Source organism: Salvia hispanica, chromosome 2 (assembly GCF_029641045.1).
Source record: "Salvia hispanica isolate PSC_SH4W2 chromosome 2, Shi_PSC_v1, whole genome shotgun sequence".
NCBI classification, from domain to species: domain Eukaryota; kingdom Viridiplantae; phylum Streptophyta; class Magnoliopsida; order Lamiales; family Lamiaceae; genus Salvia; species Salvia hispanica.
The window spans coordinates 2,161,519-2,182,936 of NC_142693.1; the positions used below are offsets into that span (position 1 = coordinate 2,161,519).

The following is a 21,418-nucleotide window of genomic DNA, read 5'->3' on the forward strand; positions in this document are numbered from 1 at the left end:
CTGCATATAAAAATTTAAAGTCAAAACCGAACATGAGTAACGAATAGTTTCTGACATTATGCAGGTTTCAAGTACATAGATGCAGATTAAAGATGATTGAGAAAGAAGAGAACAAACAGAATATGCTTTTCCCATTGATCACTTTATCAACAATCAACATTGATTCTTTTCCCATTGATTTTCTAATCTTTACATGCTTCTGTCCACTTACAAAGTAGGTTTCAACAAAAACTTTCATGATAATATGCTTCAATTAGCAAGCTTATCAGAAATTTCAAAGTTGAAACATTCTACAATAAGGTTTCTGCACTCCACAAAATGGTGCAAAAATGCTACGAAGATCGACTGCAGGCACGTCCACAACATGACTCTGCTCTCAAAACTCTCTCTCCAAAAGTAAGTCTACTTCACTTTAATTATTTTATAATATTTATGCTCTTCATGTCATATCATTCGTATGTGTTTTGTATCAACTATTAGTTGCCCAACCTCCATAATCCAAAATATGCAACAATTAAACATGTGATATAAAATAAGTAAATGGGGATATGAATCATATAAGTCTAAACAAATGAAGGTAGAGGAAGCACCTGATCCTAGCAGCAATGGTATCTAAACAAACTCGAGTTTCCTCAAAAGAGACAAGAGTTCCCTCAAAACAGATCAACAAAATGTAAAGCAAATTTCTAATAGAGCAAATTTTCTGCTAACACATTACATATCACCTCACAATTAGAAGACCAGTGATGGTATACATATCCACTCACAATTAATTCTGCTGAAACATTACAATAACTCCCTAAATATATTGATAATATTAAGTAGGAAAAACTCTTATTATAACATAACATGTAAAAGGAGAAGAATGAAGAGTAATACTTCTGTGAAAATGTGAAGTAAAAGAGAGCGCTCAAATGAACCCTAGCAAATCCAATTTAAGAAAAACTCAACCAATTCCCCCAAATCCAACCTACACTTGCAATATTTGAATTCGCTCTCATCTTAATTCTTCAAAAATTGGTGTAATGGATAGGTGAAAAGGGGATTCTCACCTTAATTCTTCAAAAATTGGAGGTTAGAGCTGTGGACAAGGGTGGAGTCGAGAAAACAGAATTCCGCCGATTTAAGGGGAGGAGACGGCGGTGGCTGTAGCTCAGCGACGGCGATGGCTGTAGCTCGGCGATGGCGCAGGCTGCAGCTCGGCGACGCAGAAGAATGAATGACTTCAGCAAACGATTGTGTTTTGGATTATTTAATTTAAATCTTAAGATGATTTAATTATCTTATTGTGTATATTGGAATATTTATATTAATTCTTAAGATTACCGACAGATTAATTCGGTCGGTAATTGCTTTACATTAAAAAATAAAGAAAAACAATACTACATTGTTGTATGTATTCCGTGTAAAATAAAAATGCTATTAAAAAAAGGGGAGAAAATTACCGACGGCTGATTCCCTAGGTATTCCGTCGGTAATCACCAAGGGAATCGTATACGTCGGTAATTCCGTTGGTAAATAGCGCATTTTTTGTAGTGATCAATGGGTTAAATACAATATTAGTCTAATATGGATCAAGTACTCTTCATTCACAATAGTAGTCTCTCTTTACACTTAGGTACGTTCACCAAAATTAGTCTTATTTCATTTTTGTAGAAACTTTCTCGCTACTTCTCTCTCTCATATTTGACCTAGTTTTTTCATTTCATACTTTACCAATTAAGCATTAAGAATCGTAATATCCACAATTTTACTTATGTTGATCTATTGTCGTGGCCAACGTTGGGACAATGATCGATATTTACCTAAAAATTTAAAATTAAATTAGCTAATTAGGGTTTATTGTTATTCTCTAATAACCTTTTTTGTTTGATTTTCAAAAAAATACTTATCTAATTAAAGAAGAGAGATGCCGCCTCAGTTTTATACACATAGTTGAAGCCATTTGAATCAATATTTAACCACTTATATAATGTATATATTAATACTGTGTTTATCTATATATAATCAATTATCGATTACAAGTATACATTAAAAAAAATAATGTTAGTATGGTATTATATTATTCCATCGTTAAACCCAATTATAAACAAAAAGGATAATATAATCATGACGACACCATGCAGGAAAATTCAATACAATTCATAAGATAATAGAATTATATTCTTATCATTATGAATATCTTCTTAATTATTTGGAAATGTGCCTAAATTTTTTTATAGACCAAAGGTAGTTTTACCACCAAACAAACCGTAGGGTTTGAATATAAGAAGACTATCAAGTTGAAGAAAGATCTTTAGACAAAACGCAAACAGCTTGTAAAGCGTGACTATGAATTTATTAAAGATTACAAGTTGATCAAAGTTGGTGGGAATAGACAACATAGAAAGGGCTCATAGTAATTGCCAATTTGGGTTATTTAAACTTATGTTAAATATGTAAGAAGAAAAGAAAAAATCTACGAAATATATTTGAATTGGTTTATTCCAAAACAACTATAGCGACCACAGATAGTACCAATGGTGAGGTCTAAAAAATTGACATAGTTGATGTTATAATTTGAGTATATATATACCACTTGGTTAAATAATGATTAACTTCTTAATATCATCGTTGAGAGGAAATAAATTAAAGCAACAACTACTTTTTCTTATCAAAGTAACATTTAATTTTGAAGAAAAAAAGGAAGACAAAAGACACCATCGCCGACGTCGATTGTTTCTGTGAAGAGAAAAAAATACATATCCATGTATAAGAATAAAGAAAATGACCAATTAAATGCCTTTTAAATTGTATATATAGTTTTTTATTAAAAAATTATCCAATGTCATTATAAGTTTGATGTTTTTTGTATATGATTTTTGTGTATATATTTTACTCGACTTGAAAATTTGGATAAAAAATCTCACATGCATCAAATGTGTAGCAATATAAGTTGTTTGTGTGTTCCAAAATAAATTTACAAAATTAAATCTAGTTAATTAGAAGTAGGTGAATTGGTTATATTAATGATTTTAGGGGGCTTTAACTCTGACATAATTGTACATTAATCACAAAATTCGAATGACAATAGTATTAAATTTTAATTCTTCTTAATTTCCACATATTCTTGTTTAAATAAGTTAAATCGGAAGCTATTTGTAAAATTGAAATGCCAACGTGGAAAAAACGATTAACAAACTAAAAAACATAGTCCATTATAAAAATAACACATCGATCGTCATCTCATTTCAAACCACTACCTTTTTCCATTCTCCTTCTTTTAATTTCAACAAAAACAAAGACTTTTACTTTAATTCTTGAATTTCTTGCTTTATGCGCAATTCTTTCTCGATGGGACAAAGTTAAGCATTTTGGGGTTAGTATTGGACGATTTAGAATGATCGCTAGTGCTACTCAAAATTCCCTATCGAAGTCAACAGGAAAAGAGTATATTAATTCTCTATTCGTCTCATTATAAGTGACTTATTCGAGGTGGTATGTAAAAATAAGAGAATACTATATTTTTATGAAGTGCTAATATAGTAGGATTGTGAAAAATGGTCATATGTTGAGATACTCACAGTATGAATTTATGACATTCATGTATTTTGATATATATGTTTCAATGAATGATATCGTAAATAGCTCGAATGAAAACTAACATGGTATCCCAGTAGACCCATTCTCGAATCGAAATTCATCGAATGTAACATGATATTTACGATCATATTCAGATATTAAACAAATACGAAAGACTCAGACGTAACTTATCCCAGAAACGAAAAGAATATATATTTGAACAAAAATCGATCATGAACCAAAAGACAAAGGAGTGTATGCTGCTAAGCTTAGATTGAGATTTATTTAAATATCTAGTAATTCATTCTTCCTACCATTCATTGGTTTTGAGATAAAGTCTCGTTACACTTTGAGAGCAATCTCATCTTCACGTATAAGATACCCCCGTCCTAGAAAGTTTGTCAATTTTTCCATTTTCATCCGTTCCATAAAATTTCACATTTCACTTTTTACCATTTTTAGTAATGGACTTCATATTCCACTGACCCACTCATTCACATTTTTTTATAAAACTAATATATAAAAAGGATTTACATTCCACTAATTTTTTAACACACTAACCATTACATTTCGTAAAATTCTTGCCTGATCAAAGTGTGACAAAATTTATAGGATGGTGGAAGTATAGATCAATGCATGAGACCTTATATAATTCATCTAACATGGCATCTGAATAGCTGATGGAACAAGTGATCCTATTTAGACTTGCTAAGATTCATATGTAAATCATCATACATAAAAAATATAAAATACTACTCCCTCCGTCGCACAAAAGACGTCACACTTTCCTTTTTAGTTTCTCCCACAAAAGATGTCACATTTCCATATTTGAAAAAAAATTCTCTCTCACGTAAATATAAAAATCATATTTTCTCTTTCCATTTAACACACAAAACAAAACCTCCTAAAATCTCGTACCATCCCACAAGTGTGACATCTCTTGTGGGACGGAGGGATTACGAAGTTAAAGGATATTTCAGTCATATCTAATCCCCATATCATGAGATGAAAGAATATTTGAACAAAAATTCGACTACAAAAAATAAAAATAAAAAAGTAAAAAAACTGCAGAGATCACTGCTACTTCCTACCTTAGGCTGTCAGAACATCTGAACTACAGTGGAGCTCCCTCCCATCCCATCCCTCCACCACCCCAATCCGGCCCCCCCGTACGGCCGTCGGCAGTTACACCCCCAGGGGCATTCTCGTCATTCCACACCCTCAAATTGAGTAATTACAGCCTAATCCTATGGCCACTTTCCAAAACAAAAGCACCAACTTGCCCTTCCCACTTGCTCCCATCATACATACAAACCTCCCATGAATAAAACCCCCCAATTTTATTACTACAACTTGTCTCCCTCCCTCTCTCTTCACACATCCATCACACCATTTTATATACCACCTCAAATCACTCCTTATCTCCATCACTTCAATCTCACAATTCCACAAATCCAAAATCAAAAAAAGAAAAAAAAGAAAGGGAAATGCCCTCTTCTCTCCAAATAATCAAGCCCATGAGCTTCCTCCCCCAGAGGCCGGCGAGGGCGCCGAAGGCGCCCTCGCCGCCCCAGGTCTGCCCCGCCGCGGCCGCGGCGGCCGCCCTCCCCGCGGACCTGCTCCGCCACCACACGCACGCGGTGGCCCCCGAGCAGGTCTGCTCCGCGGCGGTGCAGACCATCGACGCGCCCCTCGAGGCCGTCTGGTCCGTGGTGCGCCGCTTCGACCGACCCCACGAGTACAAGAAGTTCCTCAAGGGCTGCCACGTCATCCTCGGGGACGGCCGCTCGGTGGGCGCCCTCCGCGAGGTGGCCGTGGTGTCCGGCCTCCCGGCCGGGACCAGCACCGAGCGGCTCGAGATCCTCGACGACGAGCGCCACGTCATCGGGTTCAGCGTCGTCGGGGGCGACCACCGCCTCCGGAACTACCGGTCCGTCACCACCGTCGCCGCCGGCGGCGGCGGCGGCGGCACGGTGGTGGTGGAGTCGTACGTGGTGGACGTGCCGCCGGGGAATACGGAGGAGGAGACGCGGGCGTTCGTTGACACCATTGTCAAGTGCAATCTGCAGTCTCTCGCGGAGATTTCGCGGAAAAATAATAATACTTCATCTGTCCATGAAAAATAGTCTGATCGGATTTGGTGAGGATGGGATACTTTTTTCTTTGTAGATCGGTTTTCTAATTTATTTTTTTCTTTTAAAACTAAATTATATGGGCTGATTAGTAATGATAGTTGGTGTTTTACATCATGTTGAATTAGTTCTTGGAGATCATTATTTGATGTGTTTTGGCAAATTATTGTACATATTTTTATGCTTGAATTAATCAAGATCTTTTTAGGTATTTTGTTTCTTTTCTAATTTCTTATGGATTTTAATGCGTTTAAATAAATTATGTGAATTAGGATTGGTTATCAAATCTGTATATTGATTGGGATATGATTTAGAGAAAATGTGTGTATGCATGATATGTACGTCCAGTCAGTGCAAGCTGAATTATTAGAAAAATAATTAAACAATGAAAGTAAAATACGGTACAAAATTTGTTTATGAAACGAGTAATCAAACTAGTAGTGATTGTTTATTTTTGTGAACACTTTTTTTTTATAAATATATCATGTTTGCTGCAATATAGTACTACAAATTTTATCACTAAATAAAAAAAAATCCATCCTAAAAATTGTCCTAGTATTTCGAGTAATGAGACCATATATTTTATTTATTACAATGAGACTATAATTTTGTTTACACGTTAGAAACAATGAATTAAATTTAAGTACACTGTTTTTTGCCCTTTCTAATTTAGTACTCCTATAAAATTTAATTAACGGTGATAGACCCTTATAAAAAAATAAAGTTTTGTACATTAAAACTTGGAAATATATTTAAAATGCAACACCTAATTAATCGAATGTATAATATTTATGTATAGGAAAAAAATCAGATCCATTAACATGATACAATATCTTTGAACGTTATGAGTCTCTACGTGAGAGATTCATTAACGTTTCACTTAAGAGTGGAGGGGTTGAAGCCAACCTCTTTTTTCATTTTTTGTTTCTTAATTATCAAATTGGTAGAAATTATTGAAAATTATCTTCGGCCTTACTAAGTCGATGTTACCGGTGACCAAATTGTTAGAAGATTAAGGACTAAAATCGATAAAACAATTTTTATTTTTCGCATCCTCCCAAAAATACTACTCCTAGTAGGTCGGAACCATTATAATAATAATAATAAAAATAATAATAATAACAATAGTAATAATAATAATTATTATAATAATTACCATTATTATTAACTATATATACAGAGTATGACTTCTAACTATTTATGCAATGAGAGGTTGTACGTACTATGCTCGAAATTCCAATGTAAAACTTCTAGAAAACACACACTTTATCCTATATAAATTATGCGTGACTAAGGTGTTATAAATCATGTAGGTGGATAAAGTGAAAAATACATTTAACTTTGTCATGCATGGAAATTTCTACATTGAAATGAAGAGAGAGAAATATATATAAATATATCTCAAGTAGCCAACTTTGTTGGTTGAAATGAGGGAATCAATCAAACAGCTTTAATCCGCCTAATTTGAAATCGAAGCCAACTTGTTGTACAAATAAATCCCAACTTGTTGTACTATTAATTTCTTTTGGGGTTTTCTTCCTCTTTTCCATGAATTTTCTTTTAATATTTTAATTTTCTCAGATGAAAGGATGTGCAAGTGGCCAAGCAGGCCATTCAATTCATGATTGTCCTCTCTGTATATGCAATTATTAATTTATTGTACTAATAAAACTTTTACATCACTATGTTTATTGTAAATGTTTTATATTAATTATTAATGTAAGCAATATATGCCTTGTGCCCTTGCATGTAAGTTACTACATGAGTAATAGTAACACGATATTAATTAAGTGATTCTTGATTTTCCAAACGTAATCCAAGTGTTTCCAATTTTATTTAATTTTATGTAAATGAATTAAGTTGTAGTAGTATAATTTGTAAATATAATGCAGTCAATTCTTCGGGCTTGTCAAATTATTTTAGTGGCGCAGTTGAAAGATTTTTCTATCTGAAAATCTTGGACGGCCTCGTGTCGGTTCATCCGTAACACTATAAATAAATTTATTGTATATTCTATTTTACTCCCTCCGTTTCAAAAAAAAAATCTCACTCCGTCCCATTTTAAGAATTTCAGTCATTTTTTTCGCATTTGTTTTATAAAAATGATACTATAATAAATAGTTACAGTGGAGAAATAGTAAAGTAACAGAGAGAATAATGTTGAAAAGAGTGGAGAAATGATAAAGGAAGAGAGAAAATAATATTGAGAAAGGTGACTTACACTCCTAAAGTGGGACGGAAGTAGAGTATATACTTTAAGTTCAGCACGGATTTAATGCGAAATTAGTAAAATAAGTGAGAGGAAGAGAGAAAAAGTACTTAAAGTATAGTTAGTGCAGAATGAGTCTCACCTCATTAAAGATTAGCGAGAAAAAGTTTTCAAAATTAGAAAGTGCATATTTTTATGGGACAGACTAAAAAAAAAAAGAGTGAATATTCTTATAGGATGGAGAGAGTATTAAAATATTCAAGCCTTGATCATATTAGGTTTGGTGGATTAAACAAGATTGAATGTTACGAGTGCAGTTTGATCGGATATATATGGTTCGGTATTTTATCTCGGGACAACGTCACATAAAATTAATTTTAACTTATTATTGAGCGCTGCACTTCTCCTTGCTGTAGAAGTGTCGAGTCCTATTGAGATTTACTACACAAAATAGGGTATTTCTCTTTTTCATAATTAATAAAATCATTTAATTTATTTATTCTTTATGTAGTTCTAAAATAGAGAGATATTAAGTTGTAGAACTAGACCTGATTTTGGATATATGTGTAAAGTATGTATGAAAAATAATTTATAATTAAATGGACCAATTATATTTTCAGGCCCATATCTTAATGGGCCCATGTAAAGGGAGCGGCGGTCGTGGTGGTGGAATGGCCACGATGGCGAAGGCCTGTGGCTGAAGAACAGAAGATTTAATTAAATAATGGAGCCAATAATTGGTTTGGTTATTTAGATATTGGGCTTGTTATAATTTCACAAATGGGCCTACTATAGTTGTTTTAATTTTCAAATAATTAGTTATATGGGCTTATTTTTTTAATGTGGAGAGGCAATAGAGAAAGTCTATTCTGAAAACAGAAATTGTTCATCTTGGTTAAAACAAATCGGAAAAAAAAAATGAGAATCTTGAATTAGATGGATGAAGTATGTTAAGGTGGTGTTCGGTTTTCTAAATAAAATAATATCCAGATACAATTTAGGATTGAGTTATGAGATTATTTTAGCTATAGGGGGGTTAGCTATGACTAATTATCTCATGGTTATCCATCTAGGATTGAATTATGGGATTGAATCTCATGAACCAAACACACTATATATTTAATTCGGGATACAATCTTGCAAATCAAACACCCCCTAAATAGGCTAATCACTTGTGGTCCGGATGAAATGGTGACGCACATGTGATTGCCCCTAATCCCCAATATACTATTGGCAGCGCATATCAGATATACGTGCAATACTGTATGAGACTTATATAGTGATTTTCGTTATCTTTTCATACTAATGTGGATAATCATTTTTGTTTCATATGCTAACATCCTTTCTAAAACTTAAGTTGAACTTTGAAGGGGTGACTTTTTTTTTTCCAATCAGGTTGGGCCATCCCTTATAAGGGATGAACAAATCGCTAATTAGTGGCGGAAATATCCATCACTAAATCTCATGAACCAAACACCCTATATATTTAATTTGGGATACAATCTTGCAAATTAAACGCCCCCTAAATAGACTAATCACTTGTGGCCCATATGAAATGGTGACGCACCCCAGATTGCCCCTAATAATCCCCCATATACGAGCAATACTATACGAAACTTATATAATGATTTTAGTTATCTTTTTATACTAACGTGGATAATAATTTTTGTTTCATTTGCTAACATCCTTCCTAAAACTTAAGTTGAACTTTGAAGGGGTGACTTTTTTTTTCCAATCAGGTTAGAGCATGATGAGCATCCCTTTGTCGAACTAGACCAAATTGAAACCGATATAATGTTGGGCAGAGTCATATTTGGTTATGTCTAGATATACAATTATATCAAACCGTTCTTATAACATGTTACAAGTGAATGACATTTCAATTTACAATCAACTAATGATAAGTAGAATTGTCTATATAAGTACAGTTATACAGTAGTAGATCTCTTATTATAGTGATGTAAAATATTTATTTTAATTCATTTAACAACAATTTCTTTCCCATCTCCAAGTATAATAATCTATAAATTCATCTTAAAATTAATTTATGATAACTAGAATAGTTATATTGAGTTTCTAGTTTTATCCTTAAACTGAAATGTGGATGTGGAACATTTGTTTGTATATTTGCTTAATAATCAAATCTAAAAATAAATCGTAGATTTCTTGTTTTAAACCAGATCAAATATTATACTCCCTCTGTCTCAATAAAGTATAGTAATAAAGTAGAGACAGTGTTCTTTTCATTTTAGAAAACGTTTAATTTTTAATAGAATCAACAATCCAAAAACGAAAACGTTTCATTTTTAATGGGACAGATGAAGTATATTCGTATCAATATACAACTTTCCCTTTGCCTTACAATTATGCAAAATCTATGAAACCATCCATTTCATTTCGGAGAATCAATCAAGGATAAAAAAGCTTAGCAAAAAGAAGTTCATTCCAAGTATCTTGAACTCCAGGCAAACACCAATGACCACAATCCGCATAGCTCACCGGGTCGGCTAGCTGCTCGGGCGTCAAAGGGTCCCAATGCTTCTTATAAATAGAAGTGTGCGCGTCCTTTCTGTAGCTCGACATCTGCGTGATGTTGAGCAACGTTATCGGATATCTCGACTTTCTGAACTCTTCGTCTATCACCTTCATCACACTCTTCCGACAATCCGATCCCCAGTAGTTTGCATCATGTATCAAATCTGTCTGGTTGTAGCAGTTGCCGTACTCGTGAGCTCCCCATTCAATTGAACTGTGAGATATTATTCAATATTTTTGCATCACATATTTATAAGTGGAAAGGAGCAATTAAACTGTGTGATCATGTTGTGATGGTCACTTACTTGATGTGAACGGGCGACATGGTTGTGAAGAAGACTCTCGTCTTGCTCGGATCCATGTTTTCGTTAACCCACCGCAGCATGCTCTTCATCGCCATCCGATAAGCCTCCTCTGTCGGCACTTCTGCTATGTCTATGTCGTCTTCGTCAAAGGCTCCCTCTCTGGGTCGGACGCAGAAATTTATTTTTGTAAGTGCTAAATATGTCAAATTTCGGAAAAATATTGGAATTTTCCACTATGACGATAACAAAATACTTACCCGTCCCTGAAAATTTGTCACTTATTTCATTTTCCGTCCTTTCCCTAAAAATCTGTCAACTTTCACTTTTACTATTTTTATGGTAGACTCCACATTCCACTAACTCATTCTCACTCACATTTTATTTTAAAACTAATATATAAAAGTAGGACCCACATGTCACTGACTTTTTCAACCCACTTTCTATTATACTCCCTTCGTCTCACTTTAGGAGTCCCGGTTTACCATTTTTGGGTGTCCCACTTTGGGAGTCCCGGTTGGAATATTCCGTAAATGGTATTAGGCCCCACATTCCACTAACCTTTTTCCACTCACATTTTGTTATAAAACTAATATAAAAAGGTAGGACCCACATTCCACTATCTTTTTTTACCAACTTTCCTTTACATTTCTTAATACCCGTGCCGAACTCAACCGGGATTCTTAAAGTGAGACGGAGGGAGTATTTCTTAAAACTCGTGTTAGGTCAAATGGTGCAAAATTTTAAGGGACGGAGGGAGTATTAAAAATTCGACGATGTTAATTACTCCCTCCGTCCGCCATTAGGAGTCCCATTCCTTGGCGGCACGAGTTTTAAGAAATGTTAAGAAAAGTGGGTGATAAAAAGGTTAGTGGAATATGGGTCCCACTTGTATATATTAGTTTTAAATGAAATGTGAGTTAAATGAGTTAGGTGAAGGTGGGACCCTATTACCATTTATGGTAAAAGTGAACCGAGACTCTTATTCGCAGACGGACTAAAATGGAAAAAACGAGAGTCCTATTCGCATACGGAGGGAGTATATGAAATCTTATTTTAGCTTGGTAGGAGTTTAAGTCTGTCAATGCTCACTGTATCTTGAACTTGAGACCTGTCATCCACCAAATATAGGTGTTGAACACCATTATGTCGACGCCTTTCCAGTGGTCGCCGTGCTTGTTGATGGAGTCTCTCCTCACCACTCTGTCGTTTTCTTTTATTCTGTGTATGACTGGATTGTCGGAGTTCGACTCTAGGAGAAATGGTGCCCAATAGAATTCTATTGTCGCATTATAATCCTGTAAATATATCAAGCTGTTTTAAGTACTCCCTCCGTCCCCGATTAAGAGTCACACTTTGACCGGACACGAGTTTTAAGAAATATAAAGAAAAGTTGGTTGAAATAATTAGTGGAATGTGAGACTCATTTTTTATATTGGTTTTATAAAAAAATGTGAGTGAATTGAGTTAGTGGAATGTGGGACCTACTTACTATTTATGGTAAAAATAAAGTGTGACTCTTAATTGGGCACGGACCGAAATGGAAAAATGTGACTCTTAATTGGGCACGGACTGAAATGGAAAAGTGTGACTCTTAATCGGGTACGGAGAGAGTACCTCATTTTTCAATAGAGAGTAAAGTATAAGAGATGAAAAAGTAAGAGATATAAAGAAATAATAAAGTAAAATATAGAGAATAAAGTAAGAGAGAGGGAGTAAAGTAAGAGATGGTTGAAGTTTTGTTTTTAGCTAGAAAAGGAAATTGATCACTTGTGAACTCAAAATGGAAAGTTGATCACTTGTGGTGGGACGGAGGGAGTACTACACAGTGCCCAAAATAAACACTACCCGGTCCTCATTAATTGTCCTGAATTTTTTTTTTCCCTATTTTTGTCATGTCTCCATTAATGATCTCACTTTGTTTTTACCATATTTGGTAAACGGACCTGATATTCCACTATCTTATTGCAGTCACAGTTATGATAAATTAAACTTAATTATAAAAATAGAACCCGCATTCCACTAATTAATGAATGTACTTGCATGTGGTCTGAATCGTATACCTTGGCCTTGAAAACCGTGAGTGAACCGTTCCAAGCCGTGATGGATCGAGCATCGTACGAGGGTGGTATGATCTTCTGGACAAGGCAAACCATTGAATAGAAATGGCCCCAACTTAGCGAGTCGCCCACGAACATCATTCTCTTGTCTCGAAGAGTTTCTAGCATTAACGACGCGTTGAAACTGGCATGTTTCAACCATAATTAAGATGCTATATTTCACATGAAACGTTACAATTTTATTTTTGAATGTGAAAACACTCTGACCTTATAATATCACTGCATTTGTAATGAACCTAACAATAACAAAAAAAAAATAAAAAAATATTTGAATTTTAAGATAGAAAGAAACCTTGGAAGAGAGCAAGAATGAGGCTGCCATCGCCAATTCTGGTAATCCGTGTCGACGCGGCCGTATTCCTGACATGCCAGCGGCGAGCTAATGAACGGACATTCGGCCTCCTGATAGTGTGGGCCTCGTTCGTCCCACACCCACCGGCCGCTGAAGATGTCGCAGCCCCTCTCTGCCTCTCCCACCGCGAAAGCCAACTTTTCTCCATCCTTCTCTTAACACCAAAAATAATTCACACATATTAGCTTTTATGTGTTGGCAATCGAAACTTAAAATAAAAATATAACTGTTCCACATCGATGTAAAAATATAAATATCATGTGTCTCTCCTACCAAGGACGAGCTAACATATAGGTATTGAAGGGGCAAATGCCCCACCTCCAATTTCCTCACACATATACTCCACATGTCACATTTAAGATGACCACTTTTATTTTTCGCATGTGTTTTGGAAAAATCGTAAAAAATTGTTAAAATGGATTAGAGACAGAATAATATGGAAGAATCGTGTTTTGGAAAAATCATAACAAATAAGTAGTTAAAATGGAGGAAAAGTAAAGTAAGAGAGATAATAATGTAGATGGGATTCTTCCATATTATTCTCTTTCTTACTTTAAGTTCCCTCCACTTTAGTTATTTGTATATGATTTTTCCAAAACACGTGCGAAAAACGAAAGGTGTCATCTTAACTGGACTGGGATGAAGGGAGTATAATTTATTTATCATAAAATTAAATTTATTTATTTTAATTTCTCATTAATTGCCCCTGTTAAACCTTTTTAATTTAGCCTATATATATTTTTGCCCCTCTCGAAATAAATTTCTAGTCCTGTCCCTGTGATCTCCTTCTACCAACAATTGGTTTTATGATCGAACTACATGGATTTCTATTATTATGTTACTTTCAACTCAACTCAACTCAACTCAACTCTACTCAAAACACGACAACTCACTTTTCACCGGTGACAAGGTCTGGTGAGGGCGGTGGACCTCGGATTGCCACCCGAAGATGATGAGGAAGTGCTCGCCGTATAGGATCGTGATGAACAGAATGGGGGCCACTGGGATGAAGAAGTACAACGGCGGGCACCCCTTGCGGCGGAGGGCGGCGGAGGATGACAGCGGCACATCCATTTTTTGTGGTTATGTGATAATTTTGTGTTGATTAATTATGCATGAGGAGTCAATAAATACAACTATGCTATAGTTGAGAGGAATTTCTAGTTTAGTTTTGAATCAATACACAATTATGGTTGCAACATTTTAGATAGAACGTGGTATGTTTAATTTAATTTTCAAATGAATATCTAATCTTTTAAGGTCCATGGACTGCAATAATTTTATGGTCAACCATCTATCCTAACGGACGATTATCTCATCACGAGACAATTTTATGAAAAATTATAAATTTATATTCCAGTTTAAATAATAATGTATGTTATCTAATAGAGTCCAATGAAAAGTTATGTTTTAAATGACAATGATCTCATATCCATGAAAGTTGAACCATCCACTCATTTTGGAGGATGAATTATGAATAGAAGAGCTTAAAAAATTGAACTTTCCGTATGAATAAGTTCAAATTAGTTTGGTTTAAATTTTGCATCAAGATACAATTATGATAAATATATTGTTAAAAGTTCATGAGTATAGCCCATTAAAAAAATTATAATAATGATTTTGGTTGTCTTCAATTTTTAATTGAGTAATAGTTCATCATATACATTAATAGTTGGAAGCAACTACACGACAGTAGTGGGAATTGAACTCAGGCTCATTCCAACAAGATCTGCCCCTCCGTTGCCAACTGCGCTGCCCCTCCATTACAGTTATAATCTCTATATATCCATGTATGAGATAATGATAAAATGCAAACTTATATATTGTACAAACTCAAAACTCCTCAACAAAGCTTCAACACAGTTTCAATACAATATCAACACAGTGTAAAATTTCAAGATTTTAATGTCAACACAATATCAACACAATATCAACTCACAACATCAATCATTGACTACCGTTGAAATTCTGTTGACATTTTCCTGTTGATGCTTTTTTATGATTTGTTGACATTTTTCAATGGTCCAGATCATAGTTTTGAGTTTGTACAATATTTAGAGTTTTCGTTTAATCACATTCCTCCACGTATATTTGTGATCATATTGTTATATTTACTTATTTCATTTCTCAATATGCATTATTCACTTTGATAGGACGTGCAGGGTTCATTTTGATTATAAAGTTGTGCGTTATTTTATCCAAGGTCAATCAACTACCTACCATATCGTGGATTTTTTTTAATAAAATAAAAGAAAACGAATTCTTGAGATTTTAACATTTATTTTCGACTTTAATATCAATCATTATGGAAATGAACACATATTAGCTGTTGGTAATCCAATAAAAAAACTTCCAAAATCTGCAAATTTGTTCGCCGACCTTGTCTAAATCAGATTTCAGATTAATTCATTTAAAACTTAAATTAAATCGAGTTTCGGAAGTTATAATGATATTTCTGACTTTAGTATCGATCATTGTGGAATGGAAACTAACTCAACCTATATTTACATTTATCAAAAGTAGTGGAATTCCATGATTTAATGAAAAAAAAAACCTATATTTACATTTGTTCGATGAATTCATTTTTTTTCGATCAATTATATATTGTATGTTGATGGGTGTGGAAAAATATCAAAATATCAAAATATTGGACTTATTATACTAAAATACAGAATTTTTGGTATACTGTGATTTACGACAAGGTATGATACCTTTGAAAAGTATTTTGGTAGTATGAAAATATCCGAATCCATTTAAAAAAAAAAACACTAAATGAAATTGGGATTTGTGAATTTTATAGTTTCAAGAAAGCCAATTATCCAAACTGAAAATTATAACCAAATTTAATACTTATTTCCTCTATCAATGGAAAAATATCATACTATCAAAGTAATTAAATCTCCAAAGTATTAATAATGTACAATACTCTCCATCCACACAAAATAATATCACAATTATCATTTTAGAATACATGTCCACAAATTAAAATTCTACCCCTCCGTCCCTCATTAAAGAACTTTTTTTTTTTGGTCACAAAATTTATAAAAATGAAATTTTGTTAGTTAAGCTAGAAAATCAAAGTAGAGATAGAAATAATTAATATGCAAAAAATTCAATCATCAAGTTCTTCTCATACTTTATTCTCTATTCACATACTCAAAAATAGAAATATATCAAGGATATAAAAGCTTAGCAAAAAGAAGTTCATTCCAAGTATCCGGAAGCCCAGGCAAGCACCAGTGATTGCAATCGGCATAGGTCGCAGGGTCCGCGATCTCCTCGGGCGTCAGAGGGCTCCATTTCCTCTTATAAATGGATACATGCGCATCCTTCCTGTAGCTCGACAACTGCGTGATGTTGAGAAACGTTATCGGATTTCTCAACTTCGCGAACTCTTCCCCTATCACCTTCATCACACTCTTATCGTTGTCTAATCCCGAGTAACTACCCTTCTCGTCATCTATCCTCACTGTCTCGTTGTAGCAATTGCCCTTCGCATCACCTCCCCATTGAGTAGCACTGTTGCATTAGGTAGTGTTACAACAAATAGTAAATGTCAATTTTGGTCCTAAACATATAACCAAAAACCGAATTTGGTCCAAAACATTCACTTTTTGAAAAACAGGTCCATAACAACTAAAATCATGGTCAGAGTGGTCCTAAACATATGTTTAGGACCAAAACTGACATTTACTCGTTACAGAAAAGGGGTGGTGTTGTATGATCATATCACTCACTTTTCGTGCACGGGCGACAGGGTAGTGAAGAAGACTCGCGTCTTGTTGGGATCCATGTTTTCGTTAATCCACCACACCAAGTTCTTCATCGACATCCGATAAGCCTCCTCGACCGCCACCTCCTCTATCTCTATTTTTTGGTCGTAGAAGGTTCCTTGTCTGTTGGAAAAAATGGTTATGACATATAGTCAGGTGCGGACGCAGAAAATTTAAAAAGAAATTAAATTTTCGATATTATCGAAAATTTAGTGGTGTACAGTATCTTGATCTTGAGACCCGTCATCCACCAATAATAGGTGCTGAACACCATTATATCGGCTCCTTTCCAGTGATCGCCGTGCGTGTTGATGGCGTCCTTCCGCACAATTCTGTCGCTTTTCTCTATATGGTGCACCACTGGATTGTCGCCGTTCGACTCCAGGAGAAAAGGCGCCCAGTAGAATTCTATAGTCGCGTTGTAATCCTGTAAACGGGTTAAGGTTACTTTAAATGTCTCAATTTTTAAGATGCATTGCAGGGTATGTATGTCACTTTTTAATTCTTTATACGTGGTGGTTAGGGATGTCAATCGGGCCAGCCTATCGGGTTTCGGGCCAACCCTATTCGGGTTGCGGGTCAATCGGGTGAGGGCTAATCGGGTTGCTACCGATAAAATTAACATGCGATCAATCCAATAAATAATGATGAAAATTAATTATATTTATAAAATGTAAAATATTTAATTATGATAAATTTGAGATACATGCTTAAACTCAAACATAAATATGATCAAATACTAATATTTGAGATTTATGCAAAATATAATATAAACATCAAGAAATTTTAAAGAAAATGTTTTAAAAATTTAAATATATTTTTTAGTGAATTTGAAGTTTCTAATTTATATATCTATTATTACGTTAATAAAAATTTAATATATAAAATTGAAAGTTATTTTTTTAGTAATCTATATTATAAAATAACCAATGAAGTGTCGAATTATAGACAAACAAGTAGAACGATGGAAATTTTATCGGGTTTTCGGGTGTGGCCCTAACGGGTTGCAGGCTAATCGGGTGCGGGCTAATTGGGCTGTAATTTTATTAGGCTAGAAATTTTCAGCCCTAACCCTGTAAATTTGACGGACTATTCGGGCTGACCCACGGATTGCGGGCTACATTGACATCCCTAGTGGTGGTACACCGGTTACATTGCTACTTGACTTTATCTTCGTGCATGAAAGAAATATGACATGAGATAGAAGGAATATGTACCTTGGCTTCGAAAATCCTGAGTGAACCATTAAATATATTGTAAAGGGATTTGGCCGACGACGGTATGAACTGTTGTACAAGGCAGACCATTGAATAATACTGGCCCATATTTAGAGAGTCGCCCACGTACATCATTCTCTTTCCTCGAAGAGTTTCTAGCAGTAATGATACATTGATACTGTAGTGTTTCAAACGTAAGATGTTAATTTTCAGCCAATCTTACATGAAAAGAACAATTTTATTTTGAGTAAACGATCAATTTTGGTCATAAACACATGACCAAAATACGAATCTGGTCCAAAACATTCCCTTTTTTGAAAAACAGGTTCATAACAAATGAAATCCATGTCGGAGTGGTCTTCTTTTGACGGTTCCGTCAAAAAACTAAAGGTCATGCCACTGTGCATTTAACGTTGACCATTAGTTTTTTTACGAAACCGTAAAAAAAGGACTACTTCGTCGACATTTTCATTTGCTAAAGTCCTGTTTTTCGAAAAGTGAATGTTTTGAACAAATTCGTATTTTGGTTATATGTTTAGGACCAAAATTGAGTCACGAACATCAATCTCCTGCCTCGAAGAGTTTCTAGCATTAATGTCGTGATGAAACTATCGTTTCTAGCACGAGATCGAATTTTGAGCTAAAGTTTAGTTATCATGAAAATTAAAGTATCTTCTTTTGTAAGAATGTTATGATACTGTTGAATTTATACTTCAAAATGTTTTATACTTCCTTCGTCCCACAAAAATATGCACTTTTTTCTTTTTAGTTCGTCTCACAAGAATATGCACTTTCCAATTTTGAAAACTCTTCTCTCTAATGAGGTCTTACTTTACCAATTTTGCGTTAAAACACGTGCTGAACCCAAAATGCATATTCTTTGGGACGAAGGGAGTGTAAGATTCAAATGATTGAAAATAGTGAATTGCATTCGCAATGAAATTAACGGTACTAATAAAATGAAAAGTTTGTTCCAAATGGGACTAGAGTGCAAATGCTATATTCATTCCAAATAATTGCATCATTATTGTACTCACTCCGTCCCATAACAGATGTCACACTTTTCTTTTGAGTTTGTCCCACAAATAATGTCACATTTCTATTTTTGAAATTTTTTTTCTCTCACATTAATATAAAAATTATATTTTCTCTTTCCATCTAACACACAAAACAAAACCTCCTAAAATCTCATACCATCCCACAAGTGTGACATCTTTTTGGGATGGAGGGAGTATTTTTTTTTCGAATTGAATTGCATTCACATTGAAATTAACAATAGTAAATATAATGAAACCTTGGAAGAGAGCAGGCTTTAGGCTGCCATCGCCAATGCTGGTAAGCCGTGTCGGGCCGGCCGAATTTGTCACACAAGGGCGTATAAAGGTAAGGACATTCGGCCTCCTTGTAGAACGGGCGGTGGTCGTCCCACACCCACCGCCCACTGAAGAGGTCACAACTATTATCGGCCTCCCCCACCGCGAAAGGTAACTTTTCTCCTTTATTCTCTAAATACCAAAAAAATTTTCACACATAGAATTATAAGTTATAGTAACATATTAGCCCTTAGCAAGACCTGACCCGACCCGACCTGATCTGACCCAACATAACTCAAAACGCGACAACTCACTTGTTGTCCATGATGATCTCAGGGAAGCGCGGTAGTCCTCGTTGTAGAGGATTGTCATGAACAGAATGAGGGCCGTTATGGTGAAGAAGTACGGTGACCGGAACTCCTTGCGGAGGAGGGCGGCGGAGGAAGGCGGCACAGCCTTCATTTTATTTTTTTGTGGTTGTGTGATAATTTTATGTTGATTAATTATGCATGAGGAGTAAATAAATACAAGTATGCAAAGCTTTTATTGTTACTACAATAATTAGTTTTGTTACGCATGAATTTTTTTTTAATTTAAAATGACAATCATCATATATATACAGATTGCCTTTCCATAAACTCAATATCTTTATTACCTTATAAATTGCCTTTCCATAAACTCATTATCCTTAAAGAAAACGAGTTTTTAAGTTTTTTATGGGGAGTTTGATAATAAATTTATAACAATATTATAAATAGAAGGTGTATAGTCGACATTATTGCAATACATTTAATGATATGGATCCTATTTTACTAAATTAACTTATGCAGATTAGATATCGGCATCTACTCTGGCGTTACTATCACAATGAAACAATTCAAAATTAGTAAATTTGTTCGTTAACTTAGTTTAAATAATTAGCACACATACATAGGGGGTGAACATTCGGATTTCATATCACTTTTTTGCATACATCAATCAGATTCGAAATTTCGAATTTTAAGATATAAATCAGAACAAATTTAGAACATCACTAAATTGAATATTTCTAAAAATATCAGAAAAACTAAATAAATTTTTCATTATTATAAGATTAGAAATATTTAAATAAAATATAATCTAGCTAGATAAAAATGTTTTATTTACGTATTAAATATGATTTTGGTTTTGATTTTTTCCATTTTAAGAAAAAAAAAAAAAGAACAATAAGACCTTAAAAGTCTATAATTAATCAATGGAGTCAAGAAAAATCAATAGGTTCGATTTATTTAGATATTGGGCTTGTTATCCTACCCTTAATTGGCCTACTAAAGTTATTTTATTTTCCAAATATTAGTAATGGGCTGCATAACTAATTCGTGTATGGGTTTAAATTTAGTTACTTCAGTCTTAACTTATATAGGCGCTGGACCAAAATGTATTAAGCTCGAATTGTTAAATCATGAATTACGAAAAAAGTCCTATATATATAGGCTTCGAATCATATTTGAATAATGGTTTTAAAATGCTACAAAATAATTATGTAAATATTCAGTTTTGTATCATAGTTTAGTATTTAATTTATTTGTATGAAAATGTCTTAACCTTAAGGTAACTGTTTTAACTTACGTACATTTTGGTATCATAACCAAATAAATAAACTGTATAAATGTATAAATTAATGTAACCAACTTGACTTTTAATTTAATCAACTTAGGCAAAACTAAAGAAAAAATAACTCAAGCAAAGAACACTTGGCAGCTTCAATGCAATCAACAACTATTTTCTTTCCCATCTTTAAATATAAATACTCCCTTCCTCCTAAGTCAACTGAATCATATTTCTATTTTTTAAGCTGTTTAAAGATATAATTGAGACATTTTCTCATTTATTAAAAATAAATCATTCCAGTATCACTTATTTTA

At 34.1% G+C, this 21,418-nt stretch overlaps 2 protein-coding genes and 1 pseudogene across 2 annotated transcripts; 1 reads left to right on the top strand and 2 right to left on the bottom strand.

Annotated features, from left to right (window-relative positions):
* Nucleotides 1-4,915: 4,915 nt before the first annotated feature.
* On the top strand, nucleotides 4,916-5,904 carry LOC125211273 (abscisic acid receptor PYL12 pseudogene; annotated as a pseudogene).
* A 4,336-nt stretch (nucleotides 5,905-10,240) lies between these two features.
* Nucleotides 10,241-14,285, bottom strand: LOC125211263 (protein trichome birefringence-like 33). The gene is made up of 6 exons (XM_048110993.1): nucleotides 14,105-14,285; nucleotides 13,152-13,365; nucleotides 12,803-12,983; nucleotides 11,832-12,037; nucleotides 10,743-10,901; nucleotides 10,241-10,651 (listed from the first exon to the last, which is right to left on the bottom strand). The coding sequence occupies exons 1-6, from the start codon at nucleotides 14,283-14,285 to the stop codon at nucleotides 10,312-10,314; spliced, it is 1,281 nt and encodes a 426-aa protein (XP_047966950.1). The 3' UTR covers nucleotides 10,241-10,311.
* Nucleotides 14,286-16,384: 2,099 nt separating this feature from the next.
* Nucleotides 16,385-19,976, bottom strand: LOC125211238 (protein trichome birefringence-like 33). The gene is made up of 6 exons (XM_048110965.1): nucleotides 19,829-19,976; nucleotides 19,496-19,706; nucleotides 18,202-18,379; nucleotides 17,206-17,411; nucleotides 16,949-17,107; nucleotides 16,385-16,730 (listed from the first exon to the last, which is right to left on the bottom strand). The coding sequence occupies exons 1-6, from the start codon at nucleotides 19,974-19,976 to the stop codon at nucleotides 16,385-16,387; spliced, it is 1,248 nt and encodes a 415-aa protein (XP_047966922.1).
* Between the last annotated feature and the right edge of the window lie 1,442 nt (nucleotides 19,977-21,418).

Excerpts from the sequence above, each read along its gene's own strand:
- LOC125211263 (XM_048110993.1), bottom strand. The coding sequence starts at position 14,285 with ATGGATGTGCCGCTGTCATCCTCCGCCGCCCTCCGCCGCAAGGGGTGC. Across the intron at positions 12,038-12,802 it reads TCACGGTTTTCAAGGCCAAG|GATTATAATGCGACAATAGA; the intron begins GTATACGATTCA and ends ATATATTTACAG. Across the intron at positions 10,902-11,831 it reads GGTCTCAAGTTCAAGATACA|AGAGGGAGCCTTTGACGAAG; the intron begins GTGAGCATTGAC and ends CGTCCGACCCAG.
- LOC125211238 (XM_048110965.1), bottom strand. The coding sequence starts at position 19,976 with ATGAAGGCTGTGCCGCCTTCCTCCGCCGCCCTCCTCCGCAAGGAGTTC. Across the intron at positions 18,380-19,495 it reads AAAGCCTGCTCTCTTCCAAG|TATCAATGTATCATTACTGC; the intron begins GTTTCATTATAT and ends GAAACACTACAG. Across the intron at positions 16,731-16,948 it reads CTGTCGCCCGTGCACGAAAA|TGCTACTCAATGGGGAGGTG; the intron begins GTGAGTGATATG and ends CTAATGCAACAG.